Source organism: Sceloporus undulatus, chromosome 4, assembly GCF_019175285.1.
Source record: "Sceloporus undulatus isolate JIND9_A2432 ecotype Alabama chromosome 4, SceUnd_v1.1, whole genome shotgun sequence".
Lineage (NCBI taxonomy): Eukaryota > Metazoa > Chordata > Lepidosauria > Squamata > Phrynosomatidae > Sceloporus > Sceloporus undulatus.
The window spans coordinates 6,673,846-6,688,042 of NC_056525.1; the positions used below are offsets into that span (position 1 = coordinate 6,673,846).

The 14,197-nt window shown below is 43.9% G+C and overlaps 1 protein-coding gene across 1 annotated transcript in view; it reads right to left on the reverse strand.

Moving 5' to 3' along the window:
* The window catches only part of STMN3 (stathmin 3), a 37,112-nt gene extending 31,592 nt beyond the window's left edge, over positions 1-5,520 (reverse strand). The window contains exon 1 of the mRNA XM_042463785.1: positions 5,235-5,520. Coding sequence (XP_042319719.1) covers positions 5,235-5,253 — 19 coding nt within the window. The 5' untranslated portion in view covers positions 5,254-5,520. The remainder of the gene's footprint in view (positions 1-5,234) is intronic.
* Positions 5,521-14,197: the final 8,677 nt, after the last annotated feature.

Genomic DNA, 14,197 nt, shown 5'->3' on the forward strand with positions numbered 1-14,197 from the left:
GCCCAGATTCCTAGTGATTGGGCAGGCTATAAATAAATTATTTATTATTATTATTCTATTATTATAATTTATATGAAAGTAACTTGTAGAATTTTCTTCTTCTTCTACAAACCTATTAAAGTTACAGTCCATATTTTTGAGTTGGTAACTATGTACAGTTTTGTAGGGCTGACCTCAAACCAAAGAATATTAGCTCTTAATTGGAAAAACAGCTCTTGGAGAGTGTGGAATTCGTATCAGAGACAAGCTAGTCAGAATCTGGGAAGGAAGCTTAAGTTTACCAGGAAGCACCAAAGATTAAGAGCCAGAATAATGGGGGGGGGGGGTTTGGAATCCATCAAGGAGCAGGATTCTTCAAGAAGCAGTGCTAAAATAAGGATGCACAAATGAATGAGGATACAATAGAATTTCTGAGGTTTATCAAGCAATCCAGTTTGTCTCTTGAAGTATTTATAGGAACTGTGGGCCAGTCAGAGCGAAGATCAGAGCCAACCAATCCAAACATGTGCTCTGTGGGTAACTTGGTTTCAGCTGAACAACTCCATGCAGCATAGACAAGTCTCTTTGGCTGCAAAAAATAGAAAGCTTAACTGAGAAATCCATGAGTGGCTATCTGCACCCTCACCATAGCCAACTTGGAAAGCAATTCCTCAGGGCTAGCAAGACACACGTCATTGTTATCTTTTTGTTTTCAAGAGCCTATGACTTATTTATGGATCTGCACAATCTGCGGAAACCCAAGGCATACCCATTTTTGTATGTGAATATGGAGAATGAAAGGATTGTTTGTTTTTGATGCCAATGAAGTAGAGAGCATTTCATCTGGCAAAATAGAGAACTGACTCAGGTGGAAAAAATGTCTGAATGTCTATGGGGAGCTTGTCTTCTCATACCTCCTTTCTGATCAGTAATTAACAGACAAGTACTTTGGTATGTAAATAATCTTTTGTAGATGACACCATAATACTAGCAGAAAATATCAGATATGGAAAAATTATCGAAGGTCAAGGCAGAAAGTGCAAAGGTAGGTTCACAGCTGAATATCAAGGTAACAAAAATTATGATCACAGATGATTTAAAAAATTGTAAAGTAGATGATGAAGTGATCGAAATAGTCCAAGATTTTTCATACTTGGGCACAATCATCAATCAGAGTGGAAACTGCAGTCAAGAAATCAGAAGAAGACTAGGGGGCTTTCTATACAGCCCTTTGGGACGTCCGGAGGACGTCCCATTTTAAAAAAGGGGCGTCTCTTATAGACGCCCCTGTGCCTAGTACGGACTCTGTCCGTACAAGATGGCGCCGGCCCTTCTACATGCCCGGCGGCATCTTTGCGTATCGGACGCTTAGCGTCCGTACGCATCGCGCCGCTTCTGACGTAGCGAGCGCGCCCCTGGCGCCTCGCTACGTCGCAAACGCGACGAAAAAAGAAGCTCCATTTTGGAGCTTCTTTTTTCGGTCCGCGCGGGAGTCGGGCCGTCTGAAGGCTCTGGCTCCCCCGCGGACCTACTGGCGGCGGCGGCAGACCGCCGCAAAGCGGCGGTCTGTACCCCGCCTAGGACTTGAAAGGGCAGCTATGAAGGAACTAGATAAGATAAATACCAAAGTTAGGATTGTCCAATGTCATCCTATTTCCCATTTCTCTGCATGATTGTGAAAGCTGGACAGTGAAGAAGGCTGTTAGGGAAAAATCCACTCATTTGAGATGTGGTTCTGCAAATACCAAAGCTCACTAAAATGGATGGGTCCTAGACAGATCAGGCCCAAACTCTCCCTGGAAGCAAAGGTGACTAAATTGAGGCTGTCATCTTTTGTCTATATCATGAGAAGAAAGGACTCACTGGAAAATACTATAATGCTTGGTAGAGTGGAGGGGAAGAGGAAGACTGCATTCCAGATGGATAGACTCAGAGAAGCCATGCTCATGAGTCGGCAACAGCTGAGCAGGACAGTTGAAGATAGGGTGACTCGGAGGTATCTCATACATGGGGTCACCATGGGTCGAGGTTGACTCAAAGGCCATTAACAACAACAAAAATGGTATGAGAAGAGGTTGATGGGTTTTTGAAGATGAGTGGGCAACATCTGCAACTTAGTCTTCCTAGCCCTCCATTTTCCATGCACTTCCTTCAGCCCCCTCTGTAAATCGGCCATGCCCAACTAAATACTTTAGATCACAAGTGGGAGCACAAACGTGTACACTCCTGCTGAGCCTAAAAAAATAAAATTGGGTCTTGATGGAAACACAGAGACAGGAAGAGAAACAACTACAAAAACGTTAACCATAATATGAACTGTCATTACTGAACACTTGTCTTTGATAGATTCAAATAGGGAGTAAGTGGAAACTACTAATAGATGATGAAAAAAGTGAGATATTCACTAGTACCCTGCCTTTCCTCTCCTAAGAACTAATCTAATGTACTGTATGTATGCCATCATTAGTAAGCACATTGTTTGAATATATACTCAAGAAAAACACATTTCATTGCGCATGTAGAAGAGGGTGTCAAATCTAACTGTTCTTTCCCCCTCCTTTTCAACATTCCCAATCACTCCTTTCCATTCTACACACCAAATTGTTCAACTTAACAGGAAACACCTAGAATGGGGTATCATCTCCCCACTTTATGTCACAAGAAGCTGTTCAGGCTACAAAGGTTCCTTGTATCAACTGAGATGATTTACTGGGGAACAGTAATCCTCTTTGTCCTGGCACCATACGTCATCGCCGTAAACCCTCTACATGTTCATTGGCCAAATAGTCAACACCCAATGGAATGGGTGCTCCTCTTGTGTTTCTCAACCAGCTGTTGGCTATATCCAGAGTGAAGGTGGCCAATTATAGCCACATGTACAATGTGCCTTATGGGTGGGCTGGCCACAAGAACAGAGACATGCATTGACAAAAGTCCTAGAGGGCTTTCAACATATTATACCAATTCATAATCCTCAGGAGATGATCCCAGCTGTTTGTTCCTCATCTGAGCACAGAAGGAGCCTGCCCATGCATACTGTTTGTGTGTATGTGTGTTGTGCATGTGTTTAGTTCAAGTGGCCTGTCTGGGGAGAATGCTCAAGAAGATGTGGCCTAGTTGTACAGAAAGACTGCATGGCTCTACAACCAAGATCTCTGACTAGGCAGACTCCTCTGGCACAAGTCAGCCACCACTGCAGCTGAGCCTGCACTGAGCATGTGCTGTTGCTTTCCCTGCTTGCTGCATGGAAACAATACAGAGAAGCAAGAGAAAAAAATACAGAAAACCTCTCCTTTTTTAGGTCCAGGTACGTTTTAATCCCCCCCCATTAGACCCCCAGAAATCATTTGATACATATCACACACGTTAGCATCCTTACAGCTGCTTTCCTCTTCTTTCTTTCTTCAGATACACCCTTCTTTTAAGGAGGGAGGGTGAAGGCACCAGGAGAGATGTGGGTGGGAAAGAAACTGGGTTTTTCTTACACAGGGATAAAATCTCCTTGCTCATCTCAACGGTTGGCATGCGTGCAATCTGAGAGAATAAGCTGCCTCATGCAGACTGCTAACAGAGGCGGTTCGGTTCCACCCTGTTCTTTGTCTTCCTCAGTCTGTCTTCTAATTTCCATCGTACTACTGTCAGCCTGGAATCTCTATCTTTCAAAACTGGTTTTATGCCAAATCTAATCCAATTGGAAAGCAAAGAGGATTGGAAAAAGCCCTCCGAGGCAAACTACTCAGCTTTAAAGGCCCTGTCCTATTACCAGTAAATTGAGATTTATTGTGGTGGGAGGGGGGCAGGAAGGAAGCAAAAGGGAGAAAGTACCATATTGCCTTGGAGTACCATATGGGGAAGGCACCTGGTACCCAGACGTGTGAAACCCCCCCCCCCCCTTCACAGCAGGGTCCCTCAGCCATCACTTTCACAGCTGGGCAGCCTGACCAATATACTTGCACTGATATTCATCTAATTTAGAGCAATTCTGCAATAAAGTAATAGGGAGAGGATGGGGATCACACATCCTTAGGAAAACCTTTTCCAGCTTTAAGATGGCTTGTACTGCGTCTGTCTCTCCTTCACATATATGCATGTTTTCTAGTACAGAGCAAGCACCTTCTCTGATAAATTTTGTGGCAGAATCTCTAATTCTGACGTTGCACATCCTCAGACAGAAGATATCCATCTCCTCTCATATTTTAAAAGACAGAAGGCACAGAGAAGGAACTGCAAGCAGCACGGGGATGGGCAAAAACAATAAAACCAGCAAGAAAGATTGGTCTTCTTTCTAGCTAATTTGTGCATTTATTCATGGATATGCATATCCTTCTTTTCGCTCTGATGCTTTTCTCCCATCCAGAGCAAAATCCAAACCTTTATTTCTGAGGACAGAAAGAAAAAGTGTCCTGTGTCTGAAACTGAATAAGGTTTCCATACTGGCAGGGTGGGGAAAGGTCTTGAAAATCTTCACAAGCCACTCATTGTCCATTTTTTAGAAAATTAAATTTGGCTAGGAACAAGCATATCATCTGTTTGACCAATCTAAAAGTGGACTTGGGGGGAGGTGGGCAAGATGCGGCAAGATACAGGTTTAGGAAAAGGAGGTGAAAACACACACAAATTACAATAACCTGCCACACTGTGAACATAGCTGTCCCTACAGACACACCCGGCCAGGCCTTGTAACCTGGGATGGCAACAGGGTGCAGTTATGCAGTGGTGCCATCGCCCCTGCAGGAAAGAATTGTCTAACAGCATTGGGTTTCATTCAGCGCCATGAGTGGACCACTCCCTCTAAAGCAGTTGCTGGCCATCCAACCTGCCCTGATTCTGCTAACCCAGATGCTTGATTAAATAAAACACCCTTGTCTTTGTTATTTTTCTGTTCTCTTCTTATATTTGCCAGTCCACTTAAAAGAAAAAACAGCTAAAAAATTAAATTAACCAAGCAGTGATTCACACACACATGCGCGCGCACGCACACACCAACCATCCAGGTAAATGTAATTTTAACCATATAGAGTGTGTGTGTGTGTATGTGTATATATATATATATCTGACACTAGTATTTCCAAAAACCTTGTAAGCACTGAATTCTGTAAGTAAGAAAAAGCAACAATGCCTGCCCAGCTACCTGAGTACAGCATTGCAGGCAAGCCCCACCTTGGAAGGAACAGTAGTTACATTGACCATTGGAAATAAATTTATGCTCAGTGAGGAGCTGCTTATAAAGGGGGAAAAATCATGATTTGTTTTACCTGAGACAGTGCTGGCCATGGCGGTGAGATGTGTAGCGGAGAGGATGCTGCAAAGGAAGATGCAGAGAGGCAGAAGGCTGGCTTTTCTGCTGAAGTGCTGCAATGCTGTGGAAGAGAGGAAGGTCTGACTCAGCTCTAGGGGGCTGTGGCTATCCAAGAAGGGAGGAGAGAAAAGAGGGTGCAAAGAGAGACAGAGAGAGAGGGAAAGGGAAAGGGAAAGAGAGAGGGGTCTTGAAAGACAGAAGGGGTTCCCAGATCACAGTATTGATTGCTCTCAGAGGGTGGCTTTTGATATCCCAATCTTTCCCAGCAAGGAATCTGAGGAGGAGAAATGCAGGGACAGTTGTTAGCAAAGGAGGGATGCAAGCAGACACACCCAAGCTAGAGATTTACCTGCCCCCACCTTATCTGGAATCTGTCTGCTGTTCTTTTAGTATGTTTTAGTGAGCTGGAATTGATTTATTTGAGACAAAAGCTTCTGGAAGCAAAACTACCTGCTAGCTTACCTGAAGGCCATGTATGAAATTCAGGTTAACCTGCCACACAACCACCCTCTGCCGAGTATTCTCACTTACAGTGACCATCTCATTGTTTTAATCACAAGACAAACATGCCCCACCTTCACAAATCAATTATGCTATTGCAAATGAATTTCAAGCTTTATATCGTATATTTTGTTTCCAGCGCTCGTTGTTAAGATCTGCAGCAACCTCAAAAAGTAGTAAATGAAAAAGGATTTTAAAAATATTTCGTATTAAACCCACCACATCTTTAAACCAAGCATTCAGAAACACACCTTTTCCAATGCATAACACGAACTTCCTTTAAAAGGTACACTTTGTTTTAAATGTGCTGTCTGTTTATTTTTCCCCCTCTTCCTAATATAGTAAATCTTATTTGTCATTGTCATAACCATTACTGTTTGCACTGGTCTTTAAACACCTTTTTATTGCGGGGGGGGGGGGGGGGGGAAGGAGGATTCCAAATCCAGATAGTTTAATGGGTAGTAACAAAATATACCCCCTAAAACAGCCAAGCGTCATCATCCTTAGAATTTATATAATTCTTTCTGGGTGTTCAATGCACATTACAGCTATCTTTACAATGCAGGAGCTCACTGTATTGCCAGTGTCAGTGTGGGAGATCAAGGCTGACCGAGGTTGACTGCAGCCACTCTAGGGGTTCACATCTGATGTGAGCCTTAATTTGGGATTTTTCCGACACGAAGTTCATGCTCTAAACACAACACACCAGCTTTTTAAAAAATGATTTAAGCCTCATCTTTGAGAATGCCTGAAACATCAATTAGGTCTGGCTAGTAATGCATTAATTTATGATTCAGGAAGAGTCTGGGAACTCACATCTCAACTTTCTGGTCCTAGTGCTGTTTGCATAACTGACATTACTTGATAACATTCCAAACAGCTTCCTGTATAGACAATATTGTTTGCCAAATAAATTACATTTGGCTTAGATGGAACCATTTCACACAATGCTGAGTAACTGAAGGATTACTGAAATCCTTCCCTCTCCTTTGTTGTGGTGGCAGAGGCTTCCTTGTGAGGAGGCTACTGCCATGAAGCCAGGAGCAGCGCACTTGGCCCTTCTCATCCCACAGCGGGAGAAGTGCCCAACCAGTTGTCACCCCTCTTCTAGGGTATCTCCCAGTGCAGTAACATTTGACCAAGAACTGTGACATACATAGTAGCATGTTGACTTTATGTAGAGTCAATCTGGTTTAACGCAGTTCAGTGGTGGAAGACAAGAACAATATAGTGATGAAAGTGTAGGACTTTGGTTGCAGAGCCATATTCTAATAAAAGTTTGGTAGATAGAAGGGAATGCTGTGGATATAGTGTATCTTGATTTCAGTAAGGCCTTTGATAAGGTCCCCCCATGACGATCTTGCAAAAAGCTAGTACAGTGTGGACTAGGCAATCATAGAATCATAGAGTTGGAAGAGACCACAAGGGCCTTCCAGTCCAACCCCATTCTGCCATGCAGGAACTCTCAATCAAAGCATCCCAGACAGATGGCCATCCAGCCACTGCTTAAAGACCTCCAAGGAAGGAGACCCCACCACACTCTGAGGGAGTGTGTTCCATTGTCGAACAGCCCTTACTGTCAGGAAGTTCCTCCTAATGTTGAGATGGAATCTCTTTTCCTGCAGCTTGCATCCATTGCTCCAGGTCCTGTTCTTTGGAGCAGCAGAAAACAAGCTTGCTCCCTCCCAGGGCCGGCTCTAGGTATTTTGCCACCCTAGGCGAGAAATATTTTGGCACCCCTGTCGCCCGTCATAACTATTTTCACCTCTTGATTTCCGCTGTCTCATGTGTTAAAGGTAAACATAACATAAAACTTAGGTTCCAATCTCTCATCATAGTATTGAGAATTAGCCAAAAAGCCAATTAGGTTTTTACAGGTTAAAGACTTTTTTTATTGCTGAGACATTTGGAATGTAGACTAATGCATCCATATTCCTTTTGCAAGATGGAAGCATTATTCATTCTAATGATGTGGAAAAATCTGGATCCCATCCCCATGAATTTGTGGGGTGGTGGTGGTCCATCTATGACCCCTAAAACTAAAAATCTTCCAAGGGGGCAGAAAAGGGTGTCACAAGAAACAAAAGAAAACCAGTAGGGTCACCAGGTGAGAGGACCAGGGCTGCTGCCACACTGCGGAATTAAGGCAGTTTGACACCACTTTAGCTGCCCTTGGCTCCCACAGTGTCCTAACTGCAAAGGAGGACAAGGCACTGCAAAATGTAGGTCTTTCAAGTAAAATGGAGGACATGACTAAGTAAAAGCTAAAACCCCTTATATAAATATAAATTCATGCGTCTTAGTGATGCTCAAAAAGGAGGACATTTTTGGAATTCCTCCTGGACAGAAGACTGAAATGTAAGGTATACTCCAGAAAAAGAGGACATCTGGTCATCTTGCTGGTTCCATGCTATGGAGTCCTGGGATTTGTAGTTTGTTGTGGCTCCACTACTCTCTGACTGAGAAGGCGAATTCTCCTCCAAAAATCCAAATCCCAGGATTCCATAGCATGGCGCCAGGGCATTTAAAGTGGTGTCAAAATTGCATTATTTCTGCAGTGTAGATAGAGCCTATGAAACAAGGATGGGAATGGCTTCAGGGCGAGAAAGAAAAGACACATAGTAGGCACACCATTTACAGCGCTTTAGAAATAAACTATAATAATAACAACAATACCACCGCCAAGAGTGGGCAAGCCACACTCTCTCAGCCTCAGAGGAAGGCCATGGGGAGCCTCCCCTGAACAAACCTTGCCAAGGAAACCCCAAGAGAGGGTGGCCAGGAGGCAGAAAGAACTTGAGGACACACAGCAACAAACAACAACAAGGGGGTCTGGGAATCAGAGAAAAGGGTGAGTGAGTGGAAAGGGAGGCACAAGTGGGTGGATAGGGAAGGAAGAGGGCCAAAGTCTGGGAAGGAGAAAGAATTATGGGGGCGGGGGAATGGGGCTATGGAAACCCACTGGGTGACTTTGGGGGAGTCACACTCTCTCAGCCTCACGGGAAGGCCATGGCAAGCCTTTCCTACACAAGTCTCTCTCTTGGCAAGAGAGAGAGGGAGAGAGGAAGGAAGGAAGAGAAGAAGAGGGAGGGGGAAGGAAGGAAACAAGAGGGAAAAAAAGGGGGAGGGAAGGAAGGGGAGGGAGGGAGGGAGGGGCAGGAGGAAAGAAAGAGGGAGGAGGGAAGGAAGGAAGGAAGGAAGGAAGGAGGAATGAAGGGGAAAGTAGGAAAGAAGGAAGGAAGGCAAGAAGGAAGGGGGAGGGAGAGAGGGACAGGAGGAAAGAAAGAGGGAGGGAAGGAAGGAAGGAAGGCAGGAAGGAAAAGGAGAGAAGAAAACAAGGGGAGAGGAAAGAAGATAGAGGGAAGGAAGGAAAGAGGGAGAAGGGAGGCACTCTGCACTCCACAACAAACTCCAGCTCCCACAATTCCATAGCCTTGAGCCAGAAATAGTTACAGCAGTGCCAAATCGGGTTAATTTTCCAGTGTGGATGCAGCCTAGGAATTGCAGAGCACAGCAAATGTCTCCCCCTCTTTCAGCCTCAGCAAGCAGCTCTCTCTTCCTGCTACTCAGAGGCTGGCAGGGCTGCTGGCTGCTCTGCTTGGCTGATTCTGTGATCCTCTGGCTCCAGCCACTCTCTCTCTTTCTCTCTCTGGCGCCCTCTAGAGGTTGGCGCCCTAGGCAGCTGCCTAGTTCGCGTACAGTATATGGACGAGCCGGCCCTGCTCCTCCTCAATATGACATCCCTTCAAATATTTAAACAGGGCTATCATATCACCTCTTAACCTTCTCTTCTCCAGGCTAAACATCCCCAGCTCCCTGAGTCATTCCTCATAGAACATGGTTTCCAGACCTTTCACCATTTTAGTCGCCCTCCTTTGGACACGCTCCAGTTTCTCAATGTCCTTTCTGAAATGTGGCGCCCAGAACTGGACACAATATTCCAGGTGGGGCCTGACCAGAGCAGAATAGAGTGGCACTATTACTTCTCTTGATCTAGACACTATACTTCAATTGATGCAGCCTAAAATCACATTGGCCTTTTTAGCTGCCGCATCGCACTGTTGACTCATGTTCAACTTGTGGTCTTCTTGGACTCCTAGTTCCCTTTCAAATGTAGTTTCATTTAGCCAGGTGTCCCCCATCCTATATCTGTGCATTTCGTTTTTCCGCCCTAAGTGCAATACCTTACATTTCTCCATGTTGAATTTCATTTTGTTAGCTTTGGCCCAGTTTCAAGTCTATTCGGGTCATTTTGAATTTTGATCCTGTCCTCTGGGGTATTAGCTATTCTTCCTAATTTGATGTCATCTGTAAATTTGATAAGTATGCTCCCAATTCTGTCATCCAGGCCATTGATAAAGATGTTGAATAACACTGGACCCAAGACAGACCCTTGTGGGACCCCACTGGTCACTTCTCTCCAGGATGAAAAGGAGCCATTGTTGAGCACCCTTTGGGTTCGGCCGGTCAACCAATTACAAATCCATGTAACAGTTACCTCAAGCATAGGTGGAATTCGTCTTACGTGGGGAAGGGCGGAATGGATCCCCGTGTAAAGCGAGATTCCACTGTACTAGCTTGTTTGCAACAATGTCATGGGAAACCTTGTCAAAGGCCTTACTGAAATCAAGATATACTATATCCACAGCATTCCCTTCATCTACCAAGCTGGTAATTTTATCAAAGAAAGAGATCAGATTTGTCTGGCATGACTTCTTTCTCTGAAACCCATGCTGACTTAACTGTCATCCTTCAGCCTGTGAGGGAGAGAATAGCCAGGCCAGTTCCATCAGGACTAGCCTGAAGAAGAAGAGCCCTCCCTCCAGTCCATCTACCTTGGTCCAGGCCTCAGAGGGAGAGAAGAATGCTGGACCTGATGCCCCTTCCCCCCCACTCACCATTCCCTTCTCCTTTTGTGTTATGTCTTTTTAGACTGTAAGCCTGAGGGCAGGGAACCGTATATTATCCCCTCTGTTGTAAGCCACCCGGATTCCCAGTGATTGGGCGGCATATAAATAAATCCTATTATTATTATTATTATTAAACATTATGAAGAACTTTCTGACAGTAAGAGCTGTTTGACAGTGGAAGGCGCTGCCTCAGAGTGTGATGGAGTCTCTTTCTTTGGAGATTTTTAAACAGAGCCTGGATGGCCATCTGTCAGAAGTACTTTGATTGTGCATTCCTATATGGCAGGAGGTTCGACCTGATGGCGCTTGTGGTCTCTTCCAGCTCTATGATTCTATGAAGCTCACCAGATGAACCTGTGCATCTTTATTCCTTCCCACTTTGCCAGCCACTGGTCATACTAAGAATCTTACCTCCTGTCTTGAGTGTGCAGCAGAAGCCATATGTGACTGAGGCATACAGAAATCAATGTCTCGTGCCTAGGAAAACAGTGAAGTTCCAGCTTCCATTTCTGCCTGCATTGTTCCTGTGAAAAAAAGCCAAGTATGAAAGCACTGGACAAGTCATCTGACAGGGATGGGCTGCCTGTGTTTCTTCTTAGACACAGAATGGGCACTGCAATGGGCCAAATAAAACACAGGAAAATGGAAAGTGAGACACCACCAAGAGTAGTGGTCCTATGAATAAGGAGCATTTCTCAAAAACAGTCTTAGCAAACCTAACAAAATGTACAGCTTTATATAATACAGTACTGCACTGTTAACACTCTCTACAGAGAAGCATGTATCTTAATAGTACTAACTTCTTTCTCTCAGTTTCAAAGGTGGTACAAGATTCCTTTGTATGTCTGTGGACAATTGCTCTTGGGGTTAAATGCAAGCACTTAATACATTTACAATCTCAGTTATTTAAAGAGTTACAATATGCTGTGGACTGTAGTTCAGAACTCAGAGTCCTACTTCCAAGTGAACTTGCAAAGGGCTGGGCTGCAATTTTTTTTAAAAAAAAGATCATCTTAATGACAAACAAAACATTATTTGTAACTTACAAAGGAGTGTGCAGTGCTTTGGAGATTCTTCAGGAGGTGATCTATTAAAAAAGTGATGCGGTTTTACTGGAATTCCAGTAAACTAGAACAAAGGTGTAATCAAGTGGGAAGACAGAAGAGCAGACAAAGCTGAGTCATAACATAATCTAAATAAAGACCGGCTCCTGGCTCACTGTATTCACTGCTTGTATTTGGTAACCTTCCAGGGTTCCCCTTTTCTGGCAAAAATTGCTTTCCTGTTAATTATTATAGAATTCATTCTTCCCTGATGTAATGGAACTCAGCAAAGAAACAAATACAACTCTAACTAACCAAACCAATGTAGCCAGGAAATCCTGATATTCTGTGCTTCATTTTGTTTAAAGCCAACTGTGAAAAAGGGCTACAAGCCTCAGCAGTCCAGTTCTGTGGATGTGTGTCATGGTGATGCAGAATGACTTGCACTGATATGGCTGCAAGGCACTCCAGTTGGAAGACAGCAAGTTTGCTCAAGGGGCACAGATTACTTGCCACTTCTGCCATGGACTGGCCATGTGAGCTTGGTTAGATAATATACTCGTTTCCCACCAGTAACTTGGGAATTACACTGAGCTGCCTTTGTTTGCTGCTTTTAAGGAACTGGGCATACCGTACAATGTCCCTCATTCATGACAGGGAAGCCCCTACCTTCCATGCTAGAAAACTGGTGGATCTTGTTCCAGTTTTGAAATTCAATTGTTGTTGTTGATAACTTTCCTTGAGTTGACCTCCACGCATGGCGACCCTGGGGATGAGACATCTCCACTGTCAAGGTATGCTAGTTGTGTGACTAAGTTGTGACTGGATGAGAATGTAGTAAACTGGCAGGTGTAGAGTCCATGAAGCACTAGCAATCAGTCATGTAATTAGCTAATTAGGCCAGGTGATTGTGTTAGCCAATTAGCAAAATATAACTGCATTGCAATGTCTGTTGGATTATTGAGAGCATTCTCTGTACATGCTCTCTATGCTGTTGGGAGCTTTCTGTACATGCTCTCCATACAGTTTGGTAGCACTCTGAATGTGCTCTCCATGCTGGTTGCGATATTGCTGGTAATACTGCTCTCCATGCTGCTGAACTAGGAGATTTTTTACTGTGCTTCAATTTTTGCTGTTATGTATTGTACCATTTGTACTGTTTTGTTTTTTGCTTCTGTTTCACGAGTTCTGCTGAGTAAATCTATTTTTATTAAAACATCTCCAAAACTCTGCTGTTGTCTTTTTGCCTCAATACACACCCCAACATCCAAGTCCCGTTACCCTTCACTGCTCTGCTTAAGTCCTGCAGATTCAGGTCTCTTCCTCTCTTTCGGCTGCCCTCTACCTTTCCTAATATTATTATCTTTTCTAATGAGTCGTGTCTTCTCATGGTGTGGCCAAAGTACAACAGCCTCCATTTAATCATCTGGATTTCCAGGGAGAGTTCATGCTTGATATGTTCACCGACCCATTGTTGCATCTTCTTGGCCATCCCCAGTATCCTCAATGTTTGATCCAAGGTATGGGAAATCTTAAACTATTTAAATTTCCTCATTGCTTAGACTGAATTTATGTAGATCCTATGTGGTCATTATTCTTGTTTTCTTCATGTTCAGCAACAAGCCTGCATTGCACTTACTTCCCTGACCTTCCATGATGCTTTCTGCTAGTAATGACTTGACAGAAATGACTTGAAGGCATCCAACAACAACAACACATATCTTACGTTATGTTTGCGTTTTATGACTTTATCACATGGAGGGGGGGGGTGTAGGGAAAAGATGGGATTAATAAGGCATTTTCCTGGCAAAGTTCCCAAGATCACAGCAAAAGTTTTCAGACAACATTGCAATTAGAGAGGACTTATCCCAGGAATAACCAGAGAATATCCAGCAACAAATCATTCACTTATTCCTGGGATAAGTCCTCTCTAATCACAACGTCATCTGAAAATCTTCACTGCAATCTCAGAATTTTGCCGGGAAAACGCCTAATCCCGGCTTGTCCCCCGTGTAGGGTTGCCATAAGTCAGGACCTCCAAACCGGGACAAATGTAGGACAAATGTAAGACAACATTTTCAAATGTAGGACACTTTTATAAAAATGGAGGATGTGGAAAACAATTGCTGTTTTTTTTTAAAAAAAAGGGTTAGATAGAAGGGGGGTTAAATAAGGGGGTTTGAGAAAGGGGGGGTATAGAAGGAGGGCTAGATGGGGTACCTAGAGGGGGTTAGGGTTAGATAAAGAGGAGTAAGATAGAGAGGGGTTAGAGGGAGGCTTAGAAGAGACTTAAATAACGGAGTTAGATAGAGGGGAGTTAGATGGGCTTAAATTCTAAAGCACCAGAGTTGTTCTCTCTGCAGGGCTCTCAGACTACTACATACACACTGCAGAAATAACCCAGTCTGACAGTACTTTAACTGTCCTGGATCAATGCTATGGAATTCTGGGAAATGTAGTTTGTT